Source organism: Xiphophorus maculatus, chromosome 8, assembly GCF_002775205.1.
Source record: "Xiphophorus maculatus strain JP 163 A chromosome 8, X_maculatus-5.0-male, whole genome shotgun sequence".
Lineage (NCBI taxonomy): Eukaryota > Metazoa > Chordata > Actinopteri > Cyprinodontiformes > Poeciliidae > Xiphophorus > Xiphophorus maculatus.
The window spans coordinates 5,488,186-5,516,004 of record NC_036450.1 but is presented as its reverse complement, the minus strand read 5'-3'; the positions used below and the strand labels follow the sequence as shown (position 1 = coordinate 5,516,004).

At 38.7% G+C, this 27,819-nt stretch overlaps 1 protein-coding gene across 1 annotated transcript; it reads left to right on the top strand.

The window, feature by feature from the left end:
* Positions 1-292: 292 nt before the first annotated feature.
* Positions 293-27,819, top strand: LOC111609497 (NLR family CARD domain-containing protein 3-like; the record flags this gene model as incomplete). The annotated part of the gene is made up of 10 exons (XM_023338246.1): positions 293-312; positions 447-566; positions 17,433-17,511; positions 17,670-17,898; positions 18,042-19,827; positions 20,307-20,480; positions 22,693-22,866; positions 23,074-23,247; positions 26,854-26,900; positions 27,050-27,819. Coding segments are annotated over 10 exons (3,333 nt in total), but the record flags the coding sequence as incomplete, so codon positions are not given.

The following is a 27,819-nucleotide window of genomic DNA, read 5'->3' as shown; positions in this document are numbered from 1 at the left end:
GTGCAGCAGCTGATGGCAGTTTCCTCTGCCTCTCTGCTGTCTGACTGCATTCACCTGACACTGATATGAAGCAGAGAAGAAGAGCCAATCAGAGGAGGAGCAGCTGATCTTTTTCCAGCTCTAATGATAAAGGATGATCAGAGTTGATGTGCAGATGAATGATGTGTGTTTCCTCTGCAGGTGAAGGTAGAAAGTGTGTGTGAGCTGATGTGAATTCAGCAGCATGGATCAGTGTGAGGACAGAGAGGAGGGAGTCCCTCCCTCTAAAACCACTCTGTGTGGGGAAGATGAGAACCAGAGCAAAGGTCAGAGGTGAGGTCACCATCTCTAACTGTCCACAGCCCTTTTCACACAGCGTTCACTATATCAGGCCAGAACAGACGTGGTGATGAAGCTGCTGCTGCTCCTCTTTGCTGATTAAGTTTTAATCATCATGTTTCTGTCAGGATCCATCAGAGACTCAAACCAGAACCAGAACCAGAACCCAGCTGTGTGTCCTTTAAGAGTGACTGGTCAAAGGGTCTCCCCTTAAACTTTAAATCTCCTGGATCTCCACCATCAGAGAGGTGAGCTGTTTCTAACTGCTGTAACTGTTCAGTTTATGTCTGTTATTATGACCATCCAATATTTATTTAACACACAAACACAAAAGTCAGAAGTGAGTTTAATTTCTAGATTGATATTTGGATTGTTCTCTAAATCTAAATTTAATTTATTTTCCAGACAGAGTAATGCTGAAAGAAAAAGGCTTTTATGAATTAATTTTATGATTCCAGTTTCATCTCTGTGGTTCAAACATCATCCAACATAGTGAAATATTAACCATTTCCACATGAGATAAAAAATATCTCATGTGGATATCTTTCAGAATCTGTGCATGCGTGGGTTCTCTCCAGGTACTCCGGCTTCCTCCCACAGTCCAAAAACATGACTGTCAGGTTAATTGGTCTCTCTCTAGATTCTCCCTAGGTGTGTGTGTGTGTGACTGCATGGTTGTTTGTCCTGTATGTCTCTGTGTTGCCCTGCGACAGACTGGCGACCTGTCCAGGGTGTACCCCGCCTCTCGCCCGGAACGTAGCTGGAGATAGGCACCAGCAACACTCCCGACCCCATTAGGGACAAAGGGTGAACAGAAAATGGATGAAATGGATATCTTTCAGAACCAGATGATCTCTAACTGACACCATACATAAGCAACTGGGTCATTCTCTGAATTTGGTGCATTTTGTGTCTCTCAGGTTTATCTCTAATATTTTCATATAATTCAACCCACATTTTTGACAAAAATCAAGTATTGGAAATATCCATGTGTCTTGGTAATATAACATACAAATATATTTTAATAATTATGTTTCAAAAGATTTGATGGGTTGTTGAAGCGTAGAGGTCAGCCAAATGAGCATGTCCCCACTGACCAATGTTAATTTTTCACTGAATATTAAACAAATTAAACTAACCAGTAACTGCAACTTATTTGTACCATTTTAAACATTTTTAGATATACTTTAATCTAAATAAAAGAAATATGAGAAAAATACATGAATTATTTATAAAATATCACTTTTTAATCATGTCCCTCCAGTTTTGTTTAACCCTGTAACAGCAGACCAATCCCTCCTTTTTGGGGCCTGCCATGCAAAGCAATGGCAGGAACCTATTGTTATTGTCGGAGAAAGTGTTTCTTTATTGGGGCCTGCCATGCAAAGCAATGGCAGGAACCTATTACTATTGTCGGAGAGAAGCGTCTCTTTAATATTATTATTATTATTATAGAACTTTATTTTTCTTCCGTAACCGTTAATGCGGCTCGTACCGCTGGGTGCACACCTACAAATGAGGTATCAAATCGTGCAGAAAATTCACGCCATTGGAGCTATTACTTCTGGTGGGATTTGGGGTAAACGTGGCGACATAATTCGCAAAAAACTACGAAAAAAACCCCATTATAACTCAATGGGAAAAATCCTAGAAATACCCTATTTTTGAGGATTTGCTGTGTCGTCACAAATTCACCTAGAAATGCCATTCAAATTTCATTTTGTAGATACGTCTGTGATCTCTTCGAAAGTGAAGACGGCTCGTCGATACCAGTTACGGTTTGTCCACAATTTGCCTCTAAGCGACCCAAAGTTTCTCATTTTTCTTCAAATTAGAGGGACAGCCCATCTCGGTTCATATCTGGGCACAACATTTCTTTCTCTCATCACTGTAAATGCTCTGAGTGAGGTACAGATATGAATCTCGGGACTATCGCAGAAGACACATTGAACTGTCATACGCTTAAAACGCTTTTCGAATATGTATTACGGTTCCCGAACAAGAAGGATTTGTTTCCAATGCTTTTTTTCAGTAAAGTGTGTTTGCTCAAACACACTTGTGTGTTTGAGAGCTCACAGCTCACAGCTCACACCTGCTGAGACCATTATTTACCATAGCAACGGAACTCAAGAGGCTATTGGCTGCTCATTAGGACTACAAAAACGCATCACTGTAGTTCTATCTACCCTCAGTTGAAACAGATCAGGACTGAGAACTGGCCTTTAGAACTACCTGCTGCTATCGGCTGTATATAACTGATTTAACTCAGTAACTGTTACACATGGGATTAGTTTTAAACTTTAAAATTAAGCATACTGAAAATTTCAAAATAAAAGCCTTGAATATTTTACATGACGTAATTGCTCTTTTTGGCCGTATATGACTTTTTCATCCAAAGCAATGTTACACATGGGATTAGTTCGGAACTTTAAAATGGAGCATAATAATAATTTCAAAATAAAAGCCTTGAATATTTTTACATCAGGTAATTGCTGTTTTTGGCCGTATATGACTTTTTCATCCAAAGCACTGTTACACATGGGATTAGTTTGGAACTTTAAAATGGAGCATAATAATAATTTCAAAATAAAAGCCCTGAATATTTTTACATCATGTAATTGCTCTTTTTGGCTTTATCTGACTTTTCCATCCAAAGCACTGTTACACATGGGATTAGTTTGGAACTTTAAAATTAAGCATACTGAAAATTTCAAAATAAAAGCCTTGAATATTTTACATGACGTAATTGCTCTTTTTGGCCGTATATGACTTTTTCATCCAAAGCACTGTTACACGTGGTATTAGTTTGGCCCTCTGAAATGAAGCATACTGAAAATTTCAAAATAAAAGCCTTGAATATTTTTACATCAGGTAATTGCTTTTTTTGGCCGTATATGACTTTTTCATCCAAAGCACTGTTACACATGGGATTAGTTTGGAACTTTAAAATGGAGCATAATAATAATTTCAAAATAAAAGCCTTGAATATTTTTACATGAGGTAATAGCTCTTTTTGGCTTTTTTTGACTTTTTCATCCAAAGCACTCTTACACGTGGTATTAGTTCGGAGCTTAAAAATGAAGCATACTGAAAATTTCAAAATAAAAGCCTTGCATTTTTTTACATCAGCTACTTGTGTTTTGAGCATTATATAACTATTTTAACCCAAGGACTATTACGCATGGGATTAGTTTGGCCCTTTGAAATGAAGTTTAACAAAACTTCCAAAATAAAAGCCTTGACAACATTTTAAATCGTACCGAATGGTGCACGTCCACCTCACTTAACGTTCTTGCGGTTCTCCGCGTGCCACTGATTACGTCACGGCGTTCTTTAGCGTCGACGACGATTTGTGGCGTGACGACGCCGGGCCCGAACCCCACGGCCGCGCCTTGGCAGGCCCCGGCTAAATTTCTTCCGAAATTTTCTAGTTGGGGCCTGCCATGCAAAGCAATGGCAGGAACCTATTACTATTGTCGGAGAGAAGCGTCTCTTTAATATTATTATTATTATTATTATTATAGAACTTTATTTTTCTTCCGTAACCGTTAATGCGGCTCATACCGCTGGGTGCACACCTACAAATGAGGTATCAAAACGTGCAGAAAATTCACGCCATTGGAGCTATTACTTGTGGTGGGATTTGGGCTTAACGTGGCGACATAATTCGCAAAAAACTACGAAAAAAACCCCATTATAACTCAATGGGAAAAATCCTAGAAATACCCTATTTTTGAGGATTTGCTGTGTCGTCACAAATTCACCTAGAAATGCCATTCAAATTTCATTTTGTAGATACGTCTGTGATCTCTTCGAAAGTGAAGACGGCTCGTCGATACCAGTTACGGTTTGTCCACAATTTGCCTCTAAGCGACCCAAAGTTTCTCATTTTTCTTCAAATTAGAGTGACAGCCCATCTCGGTTCATATCTGGGCACAACATTTCTTTCTCTCATCACTGTAAATGCTCTGAGTGAGGTACAGATATGAATCTCGGGACTATCGCAGAAGACACATTGAACTGTCATACGCTTAAAACGCTTTTCGAATATGTATTACGGTTCCCGAACAAGAAGGATTTGTTTCCAATGCTTTTTTTCAGTAAAGTGTGTTTGCTCAAACACACTTGTGTGTTTGAGAGCTCAGAGCTCAGAGCTCACACCTGCTGAGACCATTATTTGCCATAGCAACGGATCTCAAGAGGCTATTGGCTGCTGATTTGGACTACGAATACGCATCACTGTAGTTCTATCTATCCTCAGTTGAAACAGATCAGGACTGAGAACTGGCCTTTACAACTACTTGCTGCCATGGGCTGTATATAACTGATTTAACTCAGTAACTGTTACACATGGTATTAGTTCAGAACTTTAAAATGAAGCATACTGAAAATTTCAAAATAAAAGCCTTGAATATTTTTACATCATGCAATTGCTGTTTTTGACTTTGTATGACTTTTTCATCCAAAGCACTGTTACACATGGTATTAGTTTGGCCCTTTGAAATGAAGCATACTGAAAATTTCAAAATAAAAGCCTTGAATATTTTTACATCATGTAATTGCTCTTTTTGGCTTTATTTGACTTTTTCATTGAAAGCACTGTTACACATGGTATTAGTTTGGCCCTTTGAAATGAAGCTTAACAAAAATTTCAAAATAAAAGCCTTGAATATTTTTACATGACGTAATTGCTCTTTTTGGCTTTATTTGACTTTTTCATCCAAAGCACTGTTACACATGGAATTAGTTCGGAACTTTAAAATGGAGCATAATAATAATTTCAAAATAAAAGCCTTGAATGTTGTTACATCAGGTATTTGCTGTTTTTGACTTTGTATGACTTTTTCATCCAAAGCACTGTTACACATGGTATTAGTTTGGCCCTTTGAAATGAAGCATACTGAAAATTTCAAAATAAAAGCCTTGAATATTTTTACATCATGTAATTGCTCTTTTTGGCTTTATTTGACTTTTTCATTGAAAGCACTGTTACACATGGTATTAGTTTGGCCCTTTGAAATGAAGCTTAACAAAAATTTCAAAATAAAAGCCTTGAATATTTTTACATGACGTAATTGCTCTTTTTGGCTTTATTTGACTTTTTCATCCAAAGCACTGTTACACATGGGATTAGTTTGGCCCTTTGAAATGAAGCATACTGAAAATTCCAAAATAAAAGCCTTGAATATTTTTACATCAGCTACTTGTGTTTTGAGCATTATATAACTATTTTAACCCAAGGACTATTACGCATGGGATTAGTTTGGCCCTTTGAAATGAAGCATACTGAAACTTCCAAAATAAAAGCCTTGACAACATTTTAAATCGTACCGAACGGTGCACGTCCGCCTCGCTTAACGTTCTTGCGGTTCTCCGCGTGCCACTGATCACGTCGCAGCATTCTTTAGCGTCGACGCCGATTTGTGGCGTGACGACGCCGGGCCCATGCCCGACGGGCGCGCCTTGGCAGGCCCCGGCTAAATTTCTTCCGAAATTTTCTAGTTGGGGCCTGCCATGCAAAGCAATGGCAGGAACCTATTACTCTACACCCAACAAGCGTCTCTTTATTATTATACTTCTTTATTTTTCTTCCGTAACCGTTAATGCGGCTCATACCGCTGGGTGCACACCTACAAATGAGGTATCAAAACGTGCAGAAAATTCACGCCATTGGAGCTATTACTTGTGGTGGGATTTGGGCTTAACGTGGCGACATAATTCGCAAAAAACTACGAAAAAAACCCCATTATAACTCAATGGGAAAAATCCTAGAAATACCCTATTTTTGAGGATTTGCTGTGTCGTCACAAATTCACCTAGAAATGCCATTCAAATTTCATTTTGTAGATACGTCTGTGATCTCTTCGAAAGTGAAGACGGCTCGTCGATACCAGTTACGGTTTGTCCACAATTTGCCTCTAAGCGACCCAAAGTTTCTCATTTTTCCTAAAGTTAGAGTGCTTCTCTCGCTGATTAGAGTGAGAGATCAAGACAACTTTTTCAACCCAAATCATTTTTGAAATCGCCATCACGCCCACAAATATCGCACGATTAGTATCAAAATCGCTCCTGACATTGATACGCCTGTCTGCTCCGGTAAAATGTTTTCGAAATTTATCTAGACCGTACGGTTTTCTGTCACGGTGCTTCAGAGCAAAGTGATGCGACAGGATTTTCTGAGGCTCTCAGGCTCTGTCAGTAACAGTTCACACCTTGGTGTGAAACTTATTTAACATAGCAACGGATCTCAAGAGGCTATTGGCTGCTGATTTGGACTACAAAAACGCATCATTGTAGTTCTATCTATCCTCAGTTGAAACAGATCAGGACTGAGAACTGGCCTTTAGAACTACTGCTGCTATGGGCTGTATATAACTGATTTAACTCAGTAACTGTTACACATGGGATTAGTTTGGAACTTTAAAATTAAGCATATTGAAAATTTCAAAATAAAAGCCCTGAATATTTTTACATGACGTAATTGCTCTTTTTGGCTTTATTTGACTTTTCCATCCAAAGCACTGTTACACATGGGATTACTTTGGAACTTTAAAATGGAGCATAATAATAATTTCAAAATAAAAGCCTTGAATATTTTTACATCATGTAATTGCTCTTTTTGGCCGTATATGACTTTTTCATCCAAAGCAATGTTACACATGGGATTAGTTCGGAACTTTAAAATGGAGAATAATAATAATTTCAAAATAAAAGCCTTGAATGTTGTTACATCAGGTAATTGCTGTTTTTGGCTTTATGTGACTTTTTCATCCAAAGCAATGTTACACATGGGATTAGTTCGGAACTTTAAAATGGAGCATAATAATAATTTCAAAATAAAAGCCTTGAATGTTGTTACATCAGGTAATTGCTGTTTTTGGCTTTATGTGACTTTTTCATCCAAAGCACTGTTACACATGGTATTAGTTCGGAACTTTAAAATGGAGCATAATAATAATTACAAAATAAAAGCCTTGAATATTTTTACATGACGTAATTGCTCTTTTTGGCCGTATATGACTTTTTCATCCAAAGCACTGTTACACATGGGATTAGTTCGGAACTTTAAAATGGAGCATAATAATAATTTCAAAATAAAAGCCTTGAATATTTTACATGACGTAATTGCTCTTTTTGGCTGTATATGACTTTTTCATCCAAAGCAATGTTACACATGGGATTAGTTTGGAACTTTAAAATTAAGCATATTGAAAATTTCAAAATAAAAGCCTTGAATATTTTTACATGACGTAATTGCTCTTTTTGGCTTTATTTGACTTTTTCATCCAAAGCACTGTTACACATGGTATTAGTTTGGCCCTTTAAAATGAAGCTTAACAAAAATTTCAAAATAAAAGCCTTGAATATTTTTACATCATGCAATTGCTGTTTTTGGCTTTGTATGACTTTTTCATCCAAAGCACTGTTACACATGGTATTAGTTTGGCCCTTTGAAATGAAGATTAACAAAAATTTCAAAATAAAAGCCTTGAATATTTTGACATCATGTAATTGCTCTTTTTGGCTTTATTTGACTTTTTCATCCAAAGCACTGTTACACATGGTATTAGTTTGGCCCTTTGAAATGAAGCATACTGAAAATTTCAAAATAAAAGCCTTGAATATTTTTACATGACGTAATTGCTCTTTTTGGCTTTATTTGACTTTTTCATCCAAAGCACTCTTACACGTGGTATTAGTTCAGAACTTTAAAATGAAGCATACTGAAAATTTCAAAATAAAAGCCTTGAATACTTTTACATCAGCTACTTGTGTTTTGAGCATTATATAACTATTTTAACCCAAGGACTATTACGCTTGGGATTAGTTTGGCCCTTGGAAATGAAGTTTAACAAAACTTCCAAAATAAAAGCCTCGACAACATTTTAAATCGTACCGAACGGTGCACGTCCGCCTCGCTTAACGTTCTTGCGGTTCTCCGCGTGCCACTGATCACGTCGCGGCGTTCTTTGGCGTCGACGCCGATTTGTGGCGCGACGACGCCGGGCCCGAACCCCACGGGCGCGCCTTGGCAGGCCCCGTCTAAATTTCTTCCGAAATTTTCTAGTTGGGGCCTGCCATGCAAAGCAATGGCAGGAACCTATTACTATTGTCGGAGAGAAGCGTCTCTTTAAGTATTATTATTATAATTCTTTATAACCGTTAATGCGGCTCGTACCGCTGGGTGCACACCTACAAATGAGGTATCAAAACGTGCAGAAAATTCACGCCATTGGAGCTATTATTTTTGGTGGGATTTGGGGTTAACGTGGCGACATAATTCGCAAAAAACTACGAAAAAAACCCCATTGTAAGTCAATGGGAAAAATCCTGGAAATACCCTATTTTTGAGGATTTTCTGTGTCGTCACAAATTCACCTAGAAATGCCATTCAAATTTCATTTTGTAGATACGTCTGTGATCTCTTCGAAAGTGAAGACGGCTCGTCGATACCAGTTACGGTTTGTCCACAATTTGCCTCTAAGCGACCCAAAGTTTCTCATTTTTCCGAAAATTACAGTGCTTCTCTCGCTGATTAGAGTGAGAGATGAAGACAACTTTTTCAACCCAAATCATTTTTGAAATCGCCATCACGCCCACAAATATCGCACGATTAGTATCAAAATCGGTCCTGACATTGATACGCCTGTCTGCTCCGGTAAAATGTTTTCGAAATTTATCTAGACCATACGGTTTTCTGTCACGGTGCTTCAGAGCAAAGTCATGCGACAGGATTTTCTGAGGCTGTCTGAGGCTCTCTCCCATGTATTTGAATAGAATTTCAGATCTGGGCACAACATTTCTTTCTCTCATCGCTGTAAATGTTCTGAGTGAGGTACAGATATGAATCTCGGGACTATCGCAGAAGACACATTGAACTGTCATACGCTCGAAACGCTTTTCGAATATGTATTACGGTTCCCGAACAAGAAGGATTTGTTTCCAATGCTTTTTTTCAGTAAAACGTGTTGGCTCAAACACACAATTGTGTGTTTGACAGCTCAGAGCTCAGAGCTCACACCCTGCTGAGACCATTATTTGCCATAGCAACGGATCTCAAGAGGCTATTGGCTGCTGATTTGGACTACAGATACGCATCATTGTAGTTCTATCTATAGTGGAATACTCAGTTGAAACAGATCAGGACTGAACTGGCCTTTACAACTACTTGCTGCCATGGGCTGTATATAACTGATTTAACTCAGTAACTGTTACACATGGGATTAGTTTTAAACTTTAAAATTAAGCATATTGAAAATTTCACAATAAAAGCCCTGAATATTTTTACATGACGTAATTGCTCTTTTTTGGCTTTATTTGACTTTTTCATCCAAAGCACTCTTACACATGGTATTAGTTTGGCCCTTTAAAATGAAGCTTAACAAAAATTTCAAAATAAAAGCCTTGAATATTTTTACATGACGTAATTGCTCTTTTTGGCTTTATTTGACTTTTTCATCCAAAGCACTGTTACACATGTGATTAGTTCGGAACTTTAAAATGGAGCATAATAATAATTTCAAAATAAAAGCCTTGAATATTTTTACATCAGGTAATTGCACTTTTTGGCTTTATATGAATTTTCATGCAAAGCACTGTTACACATGGGATTAGTTCGGAACTTTAAAATTAAGCATACTGAAAATTTCAAAATAAAAGCCTTGAATATTTTTACATCATGCAATTGCTGTTTTTGGCTTTATTTGACTTTTTCATCCAAAGCACTGTTATACATGGGATTAGTTTTGAACTTTAAAATTAAGCATATTGAAAATTTCACAATAAAAGCCCTGAATATTTTTACATGACGTAATTGCTTTTTTTGGCTTTATTTGACTTTTTCATCCAAAGCACTCTTACACATGGTATTAGTTTGGCCCTTTAAAATGAAGCTTAACAAAAATTTCAAAATAAAAGCCTTGAATATTTTTACATGACGTAATTGCTCTTTTTGGCTTTATTTGACTTTTTCATCCAAAGCACTGTTACACATGGTATTAGTTTACCCCTTTGAAATGAATATTAACAAAAATTTCAAAATAAAAGCCTTGAATATTTTTACATCATGTAATTGCTCTTTTTGGCTTTATTTGACTTTTTCATCCAAAGCACTGTTACACGTGGTATTAGTTTGGCCCTTTGAAATGAAGCATACTGAAAATTTCAAAATAAAAGCCTTGAATATTTTTACATCAGCTACTTGTGTTTTGAGCATTATATAACTATTTTAACCCAAGGACTATTACGCATGGGATTAGTTTGGCCCTTTGAAATGAAGTTTAACAAAACTTCCAAAATAAAAGCCTCGACAACATTTTAAATCGTACCGAACGGTGCACGTCCGCCTCGCTTAACGTTCTTGCGGTTCTCCGCGTGCCACTGCTTACGTCGCGGCGTTCTTTGGCGTCGACGCCGATTTGTGGCGCGACGACGCCGGGCCCGAACCCCACGGCCGCGCCTTGGCAGGCCCCGGCTAAATTTCTTCCGAAATTTTCTAGTTGGGGCCTGCCATGCAAAGCAATGGCAGGAACCTATTGCTATTCTCCCAAGAAAAGTTTCTTTATTATTATTATTCTTTATTTTTCATCCGTAACCGTTAATGCGGCTCATACCGCTGCGTGCACACCTACAAAAGAGGTATCAAAACGTGCAGAAAATTCACGCCATTCCAGCTATTACTTTTGGTGGGATTCGGGATTAACATGGCGACATAATTCGCAAAAAACTACGAAAAAAACCCCATTATAACTCAATGGGAAAAATCCTAGAAATACCCTATTTTTGAGGATTTGCTGTGTCGTCACAAATTCACCTAGAAATGCCATTCAAATTTCATTTTGTAGATACGTCTGTGATCTCTTCGAAAGTGAAGACGGCTCGTCGATACCAGTTATGGTTTGTCCACAATTTGCCTCTAAGCGACCCAAAGTTTCTCATTTTTGCTCATATTAGAGTGACAGCCGACCTCGGTTCATATCTGGGCACAACATTTCTTTCTCTCATCACTGTAAATGCTCTGAGTGAGGTACAGATATGAATCTCGGGACTATCGCAGAAGACACATTGAACTGTCATACGCTTAAAACGCTTTTCGAATATGTATTACGGTTCCCGAACAAGAAGGATTTGTTTCCAATGCTTTTTTTCAGTAAAGTGTGTTTGCTCAAACACACTTGTGTGTTTGAGAGCTCACAGCTCAGAGCTCACACCTGCTGAGACCATTATTTGCCATAGCAACGGAACTCAAGAGGCTATTGGCTGCTGGTTAGGACTACGAATACGCATCGTTGTAGTTCTATCTATCCTCAGTTGAAACAGATCAGGACTGAGAACTGGCCTTTACAACTACTTGCTGCTTTGGGCTGTATATAACTGATTTAACTCAGTAACTGTTACACATGGGATTAGTTTTACACTTTAAAATTAAGCATATTGAAAATTTCACAATAAAAGCCCTGAATATTTTTACATGACGTAATTGCTCTTTTTTGGCTTTATTTGACTTTTTCATCCAAAGCACTGTTACACATGGTATTAGTTTGGCCCTTTAAAATGAAGCTTAACAAAAATTTCAAAATAAAAGCCTTGAATATTTTTACATCAGCTACTTGTGTTTTGAGCATTATATAACTATTTTAACCGAAGGACTATTACGCATGGGATTAGTTTGGCCCTTTGAAATGAAGCATCCTGCAAATTTCAAAATAAAAGCCTTGAATATTTTTACATGACGTAATTGCTCTTTTTGGCTTTATTTGACTTTTTCATCCAAAGCACTGTTACACATGGTATTAGTTTGGCCCTTTGAAATGAATATTAACAAAAATTTCAAAATTAAAGCCTTGAATATTTTTACATCATGTAATTGCTCTTTTTGGCTTTATTTGACTTTTTCATCCAAAGCACTGTTACACGTGGTATTAGTTTGGCCCTTTGAAATGAAGCTTAACAAAAGTTTCAAAATAAAAGCCTTGAATATTTTTACATGACGTAATTGCTCTTTTTGGCTTTATTTGACTTTTTCATCCAAAGCACTCTTACACGTGGTATTAGTTCAGAACTTTAAAATGAAGCATACTGAAAATTTCAAAATAAAAGCCTTGAATATTTTACATGAAGTAATTGCTCTTTTTGGCCGTATATGACTTTTTCATCCAAAGCAATGTTACACATGGGATTAGTTCGGAACTTTAAAATGGAGCATAATAATAATTTCAAAATAAAAGCCTTGAATATTTTTACATCAGGTAATTGCTGTTTTTGGCTTTATTTGACGTTTTCATCCAAAGCACTGTTACACATGGGATTACTTTGGAACTTTGAAATGAAGCATTCTGAAAATTTCAAAATAAAAGCCTTGAATAATTTTACATGACGTAATTGCTCTTTTTGGCTTTATTTGACTTTTTCATCCAAAGCACTGTTACACGTGGTATTAGTTTGGCCCTTTGAAATGAAGCATACTGAAAATTTCAAAATAAAAGCCTTGAATATTTTTACATCAGCTACTTGTGTTTTGAGCATTATATAACTATTTTAACCCAAGGACTATTACGCATGGGATTAGTTTGGCCCTTTGAAATGAAGGTTAACAAAACTTCCAAAATAAAAGCCTTGACAACATTTTAAATCGTACCGAACGGTGCACGTCCGCCTCGCTTAACGTTCTTGCGGTTCTCCGCGTGCCACTGATCACGTCGCGGCGTCCTTTGGCGTCGACGCCGATTTGTGGCGCGACGACGCCGGGCCCATGCCCGACGGGCGCGCCTTGGCAGGCCCCGGCTAAATTTCTTCCGAAATTTTCTAGTTCTTCTTTATTTTTCTTCCGTAACCGTTAATGCGGCTCATACCGCTTGGTGCACACCTACAAATGAGGTATCAAAACCTGCAGAAAATTCACGCCATTCCAGCTATTACTTCTGGTGGGATTTGGGCTTAACGTGGCGACATAATTCGCAAAAAACTACGAAAAAAACCCCATTATAAGTCAATGGGAAAAATCCTAGAAATACCCTATTTTTGAGGGTTTGCTGTGTCGTCACAAATTCACCTAGAAATGCCATTCAAATTTCATTTTGTAGATACGTCTGTGATCTCTTCGAAAGTGAAGACGGCTCGTCGATACCAGTTACGGTTTGTCCACAATTTGCCTCTAAGCGACCCAAAGTTTCTCATTTTTCTTCAAATTAGAGTGGCAGCCCATCTCGGTTCATATCTGGGCACAACATTTCTTTCTCTCATCGCTGTAAATGCTCTGAGTGAGGTACAGATATGAATCTCGGGACTATCGCAGAAGACACATTGAACTGTCATACGCTCGAAACGCTTTTCGAATATGTATTACGGTTCCCGAACAAGAAGGATTTGTTTCCAATGCTTTTTTTCAGTAAAGTGTGTTTGCTCAAACACACTTGTGTGTTTGAGAGCTCAGAGCTCACAGCTCACACCTGCTGAGACCATTATTTGCCATAGCAACGGAACTCAAGAGGCTATTGGCTGCTGATTTGGACTACGAATACGCATCGCTGTAGTTCTATCTACCCTCAGTTGAAACAGATCAGGACTGAGAACTGGCCTTTAGAACTACTGCTGCTTTGGGCTGTATATAACTGATTTAACTCAGTAACTGTTACACATGGGATTAGTTTTACACTTTAAAATTAAGCATATTGAAAATTTCACAATAAAAGCCCTGAATATTTTTACATGACGTAATTGCTCTTTTTTGGCTTTATTTGACTTTTTCATCCAAAGCACTGTTACACATGGTATTAGTTTGGCCCTTTAAAATGAAGCTTAACAAAAATTTCAAAATAAAAGCCTTGAATATTTTTACATGACATAATTGCTCTTTTTGGCTTTATTTGACTTTTTCATCCAAAGCACTGTTACACATGGTATTAGTTCAGAACTTTAAAATGAAGCATACTGAAAATTTCAAAATAAAAGCCTTGAATATTTTTACATCATGTAATTGCTCTTTTTGGCTTTATATGACTTTTTCATCCAAAGCACTGTTACACATGGGATTAGTTTGGAACTTTAAAATGAAGCATACTGAAAATTTCAAAATAAAAGCCTTGAATATTTTTACATGACGTAATTGCTCTTTTTGGCCGTATATGACTTTTTCATCCAAAGCAATGTTACACATGGGATTAGTTCGGAACTTTAAAATGGAGCATAATAATAATTTCAAAATAAAAGCCTTGAATATTTTTACATCAGGTAATTGCTGTTTTTGGCTTTATGTGACTTTTTCATCCAAAGCACTGTTACACATGGGATTAGTTTGGAACTTTAAAATTAAGCATACTGAAAATTTCAAAATAAAAGCCTTGAATATTTTACATGACGTAATTGCTTTTTTTGGCCGTATATGACTTTTTCATCCAAAGCACTGTTACACATGGTATTAGTTTGGCCCTTTGAAATGAAGCATACTGAAAATTTCAAAATAAAAGCCTTGACATATTTTAGATCAGATAATTGCTCTTTTGAGCAATAAATAACTGATTTAACCCAATGACTATTACACATGGGATTAGTTTGGACCTTTGAAATTAAGCTTAACAAAAATTTCAAAATAAAAGCCTCAACATGCCCCTGAGGTTAGTGCACCGCCGCAGGCAGTGCAATAATATTATTCTGCATTATCTGTTTCTCTCAGGTTAGGGAACTGCCTTGCACAGCAAGGCAGTTCATTAGCATTAGCATTTTGGCTTAAATAAGCTATTAGCTATTTATTGGACTTATTAGCCATGTTTAGTATACTGAATGGAGTAAGTCCATTATAGAGAACATCCTAGTGATGTCCCACATGCTAGTGACAGCAATGATGCTAACATTAGCATTTTGCTAACTACTTGCGTTTTCAGCATTATATAACTGATTTAACCCAATGATTGTTATACATGGAATTAGTTTGGACCTTTGAATTGAAGTTTAACAAAAATTCCAAAATAAAAGCCTTGACATATTTTACATCAGATAATTGCTCTTTTGAGCAATAAATAACTGATTTAACCCAATGACTATTACACATGGGATTAGGTTGGCCCTTTGAAATGAAGTTTAACAAAAATTCCAAAATAAAAGCCTTTAATATTTTTACATCAACTACTTGCGTTTTCAGCATTATATAACTGATTTAACCCAATGACTGTTATACATGGAATTAGTTTGGACCTTTGAATTGAAGTTTAACAAAAATTCCAAAATAAAAGCCTTGAATATTTTTACACCAGCCACTTGTGTTTTGAGCATTATATAACTATTTTAACCCAAGGACTATTACGCATGGGATTAGTTTGGCCCTTTGAAATGAAGTTTAACAAAACTTCCAAAATAAAAGCCTTGAGAAAATTTTAAATCGTACCGAATGGTGCACGTCCGCCTCGCTTAACGTTCTTGCGGTTCTCCGCGTGCCACTGATTACGTTGCGGCGTCCTTTGGCGTCGACGCCAATTTGTGGCGTGACGACGCCGGGCCCAAGCCCGACGGGCGCGCCTTGGCAGGCCCCGGCTAAATTTCTTCAGAAATTTTGTTTTTCTAGTTATAAATAATGGTTCAGTCCAATTTCCTCAGCACCCTGGAAGTGACATCACTTAAGTTTTTTCCCACTCACACTGTAAAGAGATTTTAGTGTTAATATAGTTTCTTACCGATATTTTATTATTTTTTTATCCAAACATTGTCATTGTCAAGCTCAAACTTTCAACACCTTTAAGCATGTAAATGATAATTATTGTTGTTTGGGAAAAAGTAAAGAATGGTCTTTGAAACATATTAATTCTTGTTTTCATCATATCATATGTTGCTCCATAACCTAGCTAATGTTGACTTATGGCAACTTTTAGTAAAAATCTTCAACCCCGTTACAGTTTGGTCAACTGTTACAATGGGTTCAACCGTTACTTGATACATTGTTATGATTTTTTTTATAATAACAGCAAATATTAGACCAATATTTGTTGGACTGTATGCAAAGTTTAAAGGATGATTTAGAAACATAAAAAAAAGCCTGATTTAATGTTTATTTTAAAGTATATTGTTATGATTTATGAAAAGAGCTTTTACATCAAACACATTTCACTGGGAAATGCCTGGTAAAGCCAGTCTGGTCCATCAGGACTTGGTTCCTGTGTGCATTGTGAGAGCAGTTCAGCGGGGAAGGAAAGCTTCATGATGTGGTTGGTGACATCTGCTGGAACTCAACCAAACTGAGCTGATGTGGACCATCAGAGGTTCTGCTGGTTCTTAGTGGGATCAGCAGGAACATAAAATTTTTATAACTACTTGGATCACCTGGTACACTGCTCACATCCAGATATTACATCATGGACCTTTACCTTCTGATTGTCTCTGTGTGGACAGATACAATATGAGCTCACTGGTTTCTAAGGATCTACAGCACAGGTGTCAAACTCCAGTCCTCGAGGGCCGCTGTCCTGCAGTTTTTAAATGTGCCACAGGTACAAAACACTGGAATGAAATGGCTTAATTACCTCCTCCTTGTGTAGATCAGTTCTCCAGAGCCTTGCTAATGACCTAATTATTCTATTCAGCTGTGGTGCAGCAGAGGCACATCTAAACGTTGCAGGACAGTGGCCCTTGAGGACTGGAGTTTGACACCCTTGATCTACAGGATCCATTTTAAAATCCTCTCTATAACATCCAGGAGAGGACCCCACATGGACACACACCCACATATCTCAAACCTCCTCCATGTCCACATCACCTCAGATCTAGTCATCAGAACCTGATGGATGTCCCACACTGTCCTGAAGACCTGTGTGGACAGAGCCTTCACTTCCACTGTCCCCAAGCTCTGGGAAACTGTCTCCACCAGCATCAGATCTAATGACAGTTTGGATTGTTTGAAGTCCAAGTTCAGCATCAACCTTTTAAAATGTCTTCTAGGTGATTTTGGTGTTACTGCTCTTCATCCTTGTAGTTCATCTTCCTCTTTTTAACTTCACTCCATTTTGTTCATATGATGCTCTGTTTTTCTGCTTCAAGTACATTTAATGTGAAAGTCTTGGTGATTTCATTTCTGAATACTGCTGGATGAATATTTGTTGACTTCCTAATTGTTCCTGGTTCCTCCACAGAGTGGACCAGCAGAGCTCAGAGGTTCACAGTTGTCCGTCTGCCCAGCAGCATCAAATACAGCTGGACTCCATATTTATGGTCTGTATATGAACAACAACTTTTCCAAGCTTTCTGTCCACATTCATCTCCATGCTGCACTTTGTAGACCAGAGGAGTGTCAGTCTGTCAAACATCCATCTGGTGTTTGGCTCCATGATTTCAGTCTGATGTTTCCTTCATCTATTATTCTGTTCCAGACACTGGAGGACAACATTGTCACTTTTCTGAAGAACGAACTGAAGAAGATCCATAAGATTCTGAGTCCAAATGACCCAGAATGCTCAGAGAGTCAGAGAGATGATGATGAGGTGTTGGAAGGTGAGGATGAAGAGCAGAGGAGGAGCAGCAGAGAGGCAGTGATGAAGATCACACTGAACTTCCTGAGGAGGATGAAGCAGGAGGAGCTGGCTGACCGTCTGCAGATCAGTAAGAGGATTTCTACAAAGATTTAACCTTATGGATAAATCACACATTTACTGAAATGTGAAGAGATGGAATCACATTTATGCAAAACATCTTGAGAATAAAATTTTATCTAGTTCTTGATTTTACTTTTTGGCTTATTTTAGAACGTCTTGCTGCAGTTTGTCAACATAAACTTAAATCTGGTCTGAAGAAGAAGTTCCAGTCTGTGTTTGAGGGGATTGCTAAAGCAGGAAGTCCAACCCTTCTGAACCAGATCTACACAGAGCTCTACATCACAGAGGGAGGGACTGGAGAGGTCAATGATGAACATGAGGTCAGACAGATTGAAACAGCATCCAGGAAAACACACAGACCAGAAACAACAATCAGACAAGAAGACATCTTTAAAGTCCAACCTGGAAGAGATCAACCAATCAGAACATTGATGACAAAGGGAGTGGCTGGCATTGGGAAAACAGTGCTAACACAAAAGTTCACTCTGGACTGGGCTGAAGACCAAGCCCACCAGAACATCCAGTTCATATTTCCATTCACGTTCAGAGAGCTGAATGTGCTGAAGGAGAAAAAGTTCAGTTTGGTGGAACTTGTTCATCATTTCTTTACTGAAACCAAAGAAATCTGCAGCTTTGAACACTTCCAGGTTCTGTTCATCTTTGATGGTCTGGATGAGAGTCGACTTCCTCTGGACTTCCACAACAAGGAGATCCTGACTGATGCTACAGAGTCCACCTCAGTGGACGTGCTGCTGACAAACCTCATCAGGGGGAAACTGCTTCCATCTGCTCTCCTCTGGATAACCACACGACCTGCAGCAGCCAATCAGATCCCTCCTCAGTGTGTTGGCATGGTAACAGAGGTCAGAGGGTTCAATGACCCACAGAAGGAGGAGTACTTTAGGAAGAGATTCAGAGATAAGCAGCAGGCCAGCAGGATCATCTCCCACATGAAGACATCACGAAGCCTCCACATCATGTGCCACATCCCAGTCTTCTGCTGGATCACTGCTACAGTTCTGGAGGATGTGTTGGAGACCAGAGAGGGAGTAGAGCTGCCCAGAACCCTGACTGAGATGTACATCCACTTCCTGGTGGTTCAGACCAAAGTGAAGAAGGTCAAGTATGATGGAGGAGCTGAAACAGATCCACACTGGAGTCCAGAGAGCAGGAAGATGATCAAGTCTCTGGGAAAATTGGCTTTTGATCAGCTGCAGAAAGGAAACCTGATCTTCTATGAATCAGACCTGACAGAGTGTGACATCGATATCAGAGCAGCCTCAGTGTACTCAGGAGTGTTCACACAGATCTTTAAAGAGGAGAGAGGTCTGTACCAGGACAAGGTGTTCTGCTTCATCCATCTGAGTGTTCAGGAGTTTCTGGCTGCTCTTCATGTTCATCTAACCTTCATCAAATCTGGGGTCAACCTGTTGGAAGAAAGAACTCAGAAATCTTCATTATTTAATAAATCTAAACTAAAGTCTCTCCATCAGAGAGCTGTTGACCAGGCCTTACAGAGTCCAAATGGACACCTGGACTTGTTCCTCCGCTTCCTCCTGGGACTTTCACTGCAGACCAATCAGAGACTCCTAAAAGGTCTGCTGACACAGACAGGAAGTAGCTCACAGACCAATCAGGAAACGTTTCAGTACATCAAGGAGAAGATCAATGAGAATGTGTCTGCAGAGAAAAGCATCAATCTGTTCCACTGTCTGAATGAACTGAATGATCGTTCTCTAGTGGAGGAGATCCAACAGTCTCTGAGTTCAGGAAGTCTCTCCACAGATAAACTGTCTCCTGCTCAGTGGTCAGCTCTGGGTTTCATCTTAGTGTCATCAGGAAAAGATCTGGATGTGTTTGACCTGAAGAAATACTCTGCTTCAGAGAAGGCTCTTCTGAGGCTGCTACCAGTGGTCAAAGCCTCCAACAAAGCTCTGTAAGGACACAGATTGTTAATGCATTAATTGCTGAACAAGTGGAAACTTCTAATAATTTGCTAAATATTGTTTCATGTTGTTTTATTTTATTTATTGATGCATTGTCTCCCAGATGTCGCCCACAGGGATACATCGGGGAGAATGTCTATTAATATTCAACATCATCACCATAACAACATCATCATCATTATGAATTATTAAAGAAGCAAAACTCGTTCTGCTAAAACTGAGACTGGATGAATTTAGTTTTATTTTGGAATTCAAAACTTTTGCTGCCAGCCTCCTTGTTCTTTTTACATCAGTCCTTTAAAGATGGCGACCCAACTATTGACCGAACCAATTCACAACAAAAGGCAACATAAATATGTGCAAAATAAGATAGTTCCTTCAATCTTTCAAAAAAGAACATGAATGACTGGAAAGTAAAATATTTTTTTATTAATTCTTTAATAACAGATTTTTCTCTCTGTCTCCTCAGACTGAGTGGCTGTAACCTCTCAGAGAGAAGCTGTGAAGCTCTGTCCTCAGTTCTCAGCTCCCAGTCCTCCAGTCTCAGAGAACTGGACCTGAGTAACAACAACCTGCAGGATTCAGGAGTGAAGCTTCTCTCTGCTGGACTGAAGAGTCCAAACTGCAACCTGGAAACTCTCAGGTAAAATTTTCTCAATCCAAGTGATACCAAATTTCTGTCCATTAGCTGCTCTCAGATATGATGTAAATGTTATTTCAATAATAATAATAATAATAATAATAATCTATGCCTGACTGAGACGTGGCTAACTATGCTACGCCGCAACATATAAATGTTGTTGGTTTTCATTAATTCCAGGCTTAAATAACCAAGATGAGAGGTTATTTAGAATGGTGGGCATCAGATGTCAACTGATAGTAAAACTCTGAAAACTGGAAACTTGACTGATTGCTGCATCCTAAGTACAAAAAGATCCTTCCTTCCAGCAGTTGTTGAACATGTGACTAATGTTTATATTTATTACCTAAAAAATTGGAAGCTCTCAGGTATGGAGGAACCTGCTGCATGAGCAGAGAAGGTCTGATAGAGGAGGAAGAGGGAGAAATGTCTTTAGTCAATCTGCTGGGAAACATTTAGTATAAAGTTAAGTTTTTAGTTTGATAATTAAATATTTAGTGTACAACCATGGCAAATATAACTACATGTGGAAGCAAGAGGTTGGATAGAGATTAGAAAATACGAGACAAAAAGAGGATGAGCAACATGTTAAAATAATCTTCAAAATTCAAAAAAAGAATATCATATATACAGTATACATACAGTACAGACCAAAAGTTTGGACACACCTTCTAATTCAATGGGTTTTCTTTATTTTCATGACTATTTATAAGGCAAGAAATCCCACTTATTAACCTGACAGGGCAAACCTATGAAGTGAAAACCATTTCAGGTGACTACCTCTTGAAGCTCATCAAGAAAATGCAGAGTGTGTGCAACGCAGTAATCACAGCAAAAGGTCACTACTTTGAATAAACTAGAATATAAGGGGTATTTTCAGTTGGTTTACACTTTTTTGTTTAGTGCATATTTCCATTCATAAAAATAAAGGAAACTCATTGAATTAAAAGGTGTGTCCAAACTTTTGGTCTGTATTGTATATATTCATTGCTATACAGACTACAGTAGATATTTTAAGCTAACAGCCATCACTGTCTAAAATAGCCCTTTGAAGAATTGGAATTTATATGAGTTGAAAGAAGATTTAATTTTGTGTTTGGCTCAATAAGCATTTTTAAGTTGAATTTAAATATAGCAACTGAAAGAATAAGAAATTATTTGAAATTAACGAGATAAATATAAAAGTTGTATTAGAATCAGTATGAGCCCCACAGCGGCCTGAATCCGACGGCCAACTGCTGCCTTATTTGTTCGTTCTCTCACTCTTTTATTTTACCAAGACTGCCAGAACCACTTTGTGTCCAGACTTGGGTTTAATAAAACCTCTTTGTTAAAAACATCATCTGGTCTGGACTTTGTATTTTGTGAGTTCTGTGTGATGACATGAGGATCGTAACATATTGGTGGCCCATCCTATTCCAACAAAATGTTTAAAACATATTTGGAGGGCCGTTCAATGTTGTGATATTTATGAATGCAGTTTTAATTGTGGTGACTTCTGAAAGTGTGTTTTCTATGTGTTTAGTAACATTTAGTGTCAGGTTGGTGGGGTGTTTTCAGAACTCTTTCATTTAAATACTGGGTTAAATTTCCCTATATTTATCATTGGCTGGTGCTTCTTTGTGGATTGTGTTTACGATCATTTTTGTGTTCCCGCCCCCCTACATTAGTTTTCAAATTTTTTTTTATCAAACAACATGAGTTTAGTTTGGAGGAGTTTTTTATACAATTGTTTTATTGAACAATTAGATTTTTGTTCAAAATAATGTTTTTTGTGAGTTGCTGCTCAGTTTTCCATCTCCTGTATCCAACAGTTAAAATATGTAAAGATGAAATTCCAGATTTGCTCTGCTTTGATTCAAGCTGGTGTTTTCCCTCAAACCAGCTCTGATGCTGATCCTCAAACTAAGCCTGATGCTGTTCTTCAGCCCAGCCTTGATTCTCAGGCTTCATTGGACTCTTTCTGTTAAAACTGACATGGGATTAATTTAGTTCATAGAGGAATTTAATATTTCTCTTGCCAGCCTCCTTGTTGCCTTTAGTTCAGTCCTTCATGGCTGGAGGCCCATCTATAGACTGAACCAGTTCACAACAAAAGGCAACATAATTATATATAAAACAGTCCCTTAAATCAGTAAAGAGGAACATTGTTGACTGGAAAAAGACACATTTTGAAGAATTGTTTAACAAAAGACTTTTCTCCCTGTCTCCTCAGACTGAGTGGCTGTAACCTCTCAGAGAGAAGCTGTGAAGCTCTGTCCTCAGTTCTCAGCTCCCAGTCCTCCAGTCTCAGAGAACTGGACCTGAGTAACAACAACCTGCAGGATTCAGGACTGAAGCTTCTCTCTGCTGGACTGAAGAGTCCAAACTGTAACCTGGAAACTCTCAGGTAACTCTGGGCACTTGACAAATTGCTGCATCTTAGGAGCAAAAAGAAACATTATTACAGATCCCAGCAGTTGTTTGAGTTTCTTATTTATTCCACATGTTACAAATCCATCCATCCATCCATCCATCCGCCAGCAATCAGTTCAGACCTTGGGTTCTACCTCAATGTTCTCATTTTCTCATCATGTGATGAATTGTGTGTCTGCAGATTATCAGGCTGTTTGGTCTCAGAGGAAGGCTGTGCTTCTCTGGCCTCAGCTCTGACCTCCAACCCCTCCCATCTGAAAGAGTTGGACGTGAGCTACAATCATCCAGGAGACTCAGGAGTGAAGCTGCTGTCGGCTGGACTGAAGGATCCACACTGGAGACTGGAAGCTCTCAGGTATGGAGGAACCTGCTGCAGGAGCAGAGAAGGTCTGATAGAGGAGGAAGAGGGAGAAATGTCTTTAGTCAGTCTGCTGGGAAACATTTAGTTTGAAGCTGAATGTTTAATTTGATAATTAAATATTTAGACGCCTCATCTGGAGGCAGAGATCATTACCCAGTTTTCTGGAATATTCTCCAGACTAAGAACGGCTCACAAGGAAAATTAAAGAGTGGGATGGGTTTAATAGTTTAATAGGGACTCTGACTAAATTAATTAAAGAAGTTCAGTTAGATTTCCATGATAATCTACTGATGACAGAAAGGATTTTAAAACAATATTTGATGGAGCTCCAGACCAATCAGCCCCAAGAAGCAAAGAGGAGAAGAAAAGTAACTCCATGTTGGTCAGATGGATGTTTAAAAGTTATGGGAGAGAAAAATAAAGAACTTTAGATTTTAAACAAAACTCACAACTTTCAGGATTTAATAAAATATAAGTTACATAAAAAGTGAAGAAAACTATTCATGAGGCAAAGAAAGAAAGTGAGAATTTTAACAGTTTCATCCATTTAGTAGTTTGATCTCCACCAGGGGGCGACATCTGGAAAATGATCCAAAGAATGAAAGGAATCAGGAGAGAATGGAAATCCCTTGTTTTCCAGAGGAAATGAAGAATTGCAGTGAATGATGGTGAAAAAGTAGAATTGTGCTCTGTTGACTGTGGTAGAAATGAAAAACAATAATAAGACCTTTTAGACAGATCCAAGAAAAGACTAATGTGTTTAGGTTTTCAGTAGTTGGGAAAGCTTTTGGGATTGTTCAATAAAGTTTGGAAAAAATTCCCAACGTCTTGGAAAAAGGCAGAGACCCTTCATGTTGGAAAACCAGGGAAATATCCATCCGACCAATCAGATTCCAGATCCACAGCTCTGACGTCACATTTAGGATAAATAATGGAATCGTAATAAGAGAAAGAAAAACATTTTATTGATAAAGTAGAGGGATGATATCAGCCCATCAGATGGTTTAGAAGAGGGAGAGGAAGCATCATGGGACTGCAGAGGTCCTTCACCTGATCCTGGTTGTTGGGACAAGAACTTTGTTACTGAACTTAAGGACATTTTTCATGTTTCTGTACATAAGTAGATTTAATGGTGGGAACTTTTACTCCACTACATTTTACAGTATATGTACTTTCTACTTCACTACATTTCTATAAAGCGTTGCGTTACAAGTTACATCCAAGTCGCTTTGCGCTTTTTGATTTGTTGGTTAGTTTGAAAGTAATCAATGATTCTGGTGCCGCCTTTGCCTCCCTGATATCATGAACTGCTAGCTTTCAAAAATTCACCATCAAATCTGAAAAACATATCGAGGAAAGTTAAGCTGCTAAACGCTGTCTGAGTTTTGGGTGTTAAACTGATTTAGGTTAGAGAAGTTTTATGTAATCTTACCAAGCTTCTAGTTTAAATCGACTGCAATAAATAAAACAATTAAATAGTTGTAAGCAGCTGAACTGGCAGTAACATTGATTACTGCGGTCGGGGCGCATGGAGCGCAGCGTCTCCTGCCATGAATGTCCCAGTAACGTTAAACTCCTCCACATCCTGGTTACTGAATTAATGTGAATAATCTCCATCTCATATTTACATTTACAGTCATATTCAATAAATTAGAATATTGGTTCCCATGAGGCTCGTTTGTCAGGTTTTAAAACAACTTCAGCAGATATTAAACATATTTTTCATGCTTTCTTACTTTTACTCAAGTAAAAATGTTAATGTGGTTCTTTTACTAGAGAACATTTTTGTCTGTTTTTTGTACTTTTACTTCAGTACATTGTTTGAGTTCTTTCTCCACCTCTGGTGAACAGCCAGTAGGTGGCGCTAGAGTCAGGAGGAGGCAGCCTGGAGAAAAGGCTGTTCCTCCCTGATCTGTTTCCAAGCAGTCAGAGTGTAGAAGTTGAGAGCTGGAGAAGTTTCCTCCTGTTGCTGCAGCAGCAGAGATGTTCTGCTTCATGGACTAAATCAGGTTGGAAAGAGGAGAGATCTTTACTGAGCTGCTGGATAAAAGCTTCTGAAACATTTCAACTCTTTCTGGAAACTAATGAGACATAAAAACAATGGATGTTTTTACCATCCAGACCTTTAGAACCAGTTCAGGTCAATAATTCAGTTGTTTCTGTGGAAGATGAACAGATTTGATGTGAAATGATGAAATTCTTCATTTCTATCTGATGTTCCAGCAGATCTGTAGAAAATGGAGCTGCAGCTCTCAGATATTTCAGTCGTCATGTTTTCTATCAATGAATCCACTGATTAAAGCAGGAATCTCATCTCCATGTTCTCCTCCAGAGGTTCCCAAGGTTTGTTCCTGGAAGCTGCTGCTGGTTCCTCCCATCCAGGCTCCGCCCCCTTTAGAGGAAATCTGTCCATATATGGCGCTAAGAGTCACCTTGATGCTGCAAAGCTTTGTTCAGGGATGAGATGTCAGGATGTTAGTGTCAGTCTGTTCCAGGCTTTAGTTGTTCTCCTCATGAGGAGCTGAAGTCTCTGACAGGAACGTAGAGCTGAACAGGAGAAGAACTTGAAGCTTCTTCTTGGCCTCTGATTGCAACAGCAGGACAATCCAACATTTTAGTCTGACTTCATCTGGAAATATTTCTTTGACCCTGAATCAGTTTGAAGGCAGGCCAGCTCCTCATCAGAGCTGAGATCTTCTCTGTCCTCCATGCTGGAAATGTACAAGTCCAGCAGCTCCTGATCAGTGACATCAGAGCGTGACATCATCAGTAGAATGATGATGTCATTTCCCTCTCAGAGCAGCTTGGAAATCTGAGAGGAAAGATGCAAACAAAGACTCTCTGGACTGTTGGATCTGCTGGTTCTGGTTCCAGATGCTCCTTGGACACTTTCACAAGCCATTACTGCAGCTGCTGGATTCAGGATGCTGCTTCTTCTTCTTGGTCTCATTGTAAATGTGTGCAGCAGCGCCACCTGGTGGTGTTGGTTGGTAGAGGAAGTGCTGAAAGGTTGGAGGTGTTTGTCAGAGGTGTGTGATGATGGAAGCCTCTCCCTGGTTTGTGAGTCTGAGCTCAGAGATCAAATCTTTGATTCTTGTTGAACTCTTTGTTGAATGTGATGCAGCTTCTCCTTTTTAATGTTTGTATTTCTGGATATTACAGTGAGGCCACAGCAGGTTTTCAGCAGCAGGGCTGTTTAGTGTTTCATTCCTTCATCTGTGTGTGGGAGTGTGGATGGAACAGGTATCCAGGTGTTGTGTCAGAGTTTAGATTGATTGTATTTTAATGCTGATTATTAAATCAGGTTGAGCTTCCAGAAATGTTTCCTTAGTTTCCTGATGTCCTTTTAGGCTTCAGTGAGTTTCTTCAGGTTGTTACTGAGGGATTTCCTTTCTCCTCTCTGTTGGAGCTTTTCCTGTGTTTGGAGAAATGAGTTGTGCTGCAGCAGCACCAACTGTCCTTCCTACATCCACTGCAGTTTGCAATCCAAATGTTGGACTGTTCCTGTCTCAGTGGAGGACAATGTGTGTCTGAGAGACATGTAATGTCCATGTTTGCTGCTGAAAGAGACTGATGGTCTGACCCCCCTCCTCCTTTCAGGGTGGAGCCTGCTGGAGTCCCATTCTTGACACCAGGTCCATGGAGATGTAAGTGTGTTTTTCATCTGATTCATGACAACAAAGCAGCTCACATTCAACCATCTTCAAACTGTCATATCACTCATTCAGGAGTCATCATCAAAGTGTCAATAAATGATCAATAACTGCAGCTGGATTGTGTTTGTTCTCTCCATCAGATTCCTGTCAACTCACCATCAACACAAACACAGTGAGCAGAAAACTCAAACTGTCTGAAGACAACAGGAAGGTGACATGTGTGGAGGAGCTTCAGTCATATCCTGATCATCCAGACAGATTTGATAGTTATCCTCAGCTGCTGTGTAGAACTGGTCTGACTGGTCGCTGTTACTGGGAGGTCAAGTGGAGAGGAGGAGTTTATATATCAGTGAGTTACAGAAGAATCAGGAGGAAAGGAGGCTGTAGAGACTGTGTGTTTGGATGGAATGATCATTCCTGGAGTCTGAGCTGCTCTGATGTTAATGGTTACTCTGTCTGTCACAATAACATTGAATCTGGTCTCTCCTCCTCCTCTGTCTCTGACAGAGTAGCAGTGTATGTGGACTGTCCTGCTGGCATTCTGTCCTTCTACAGAGTTTCCTCTGACTCACTGATCCTCCTCCACACCTTCAACACCACATTCACTGAACCTCTGATTCCTGGATTTACAGTCTGGCCCATTTCTGGTTCCTCAGTGTGTCTGTGCTGAGTTGAGTCTAAAGAGTCTAAAGATTTTCCTCCTGTCAGAGAAACTCTCTCACTGTTGAACAGATAGTTCAGTCTCTACAATCTATTTCTTGGTGAAACAATTCTGATTGAGTCCTTGAAAACTTTTTCTTCTTCCAGTCCTTTAAAGATGGAAGTTGGGAATATTCCAGGATTATTCCAGGATTATTTCAGGATCCTCATGTTTTCCTGTTTGTTTCCAGTCAAAGCTTCACACTGAATA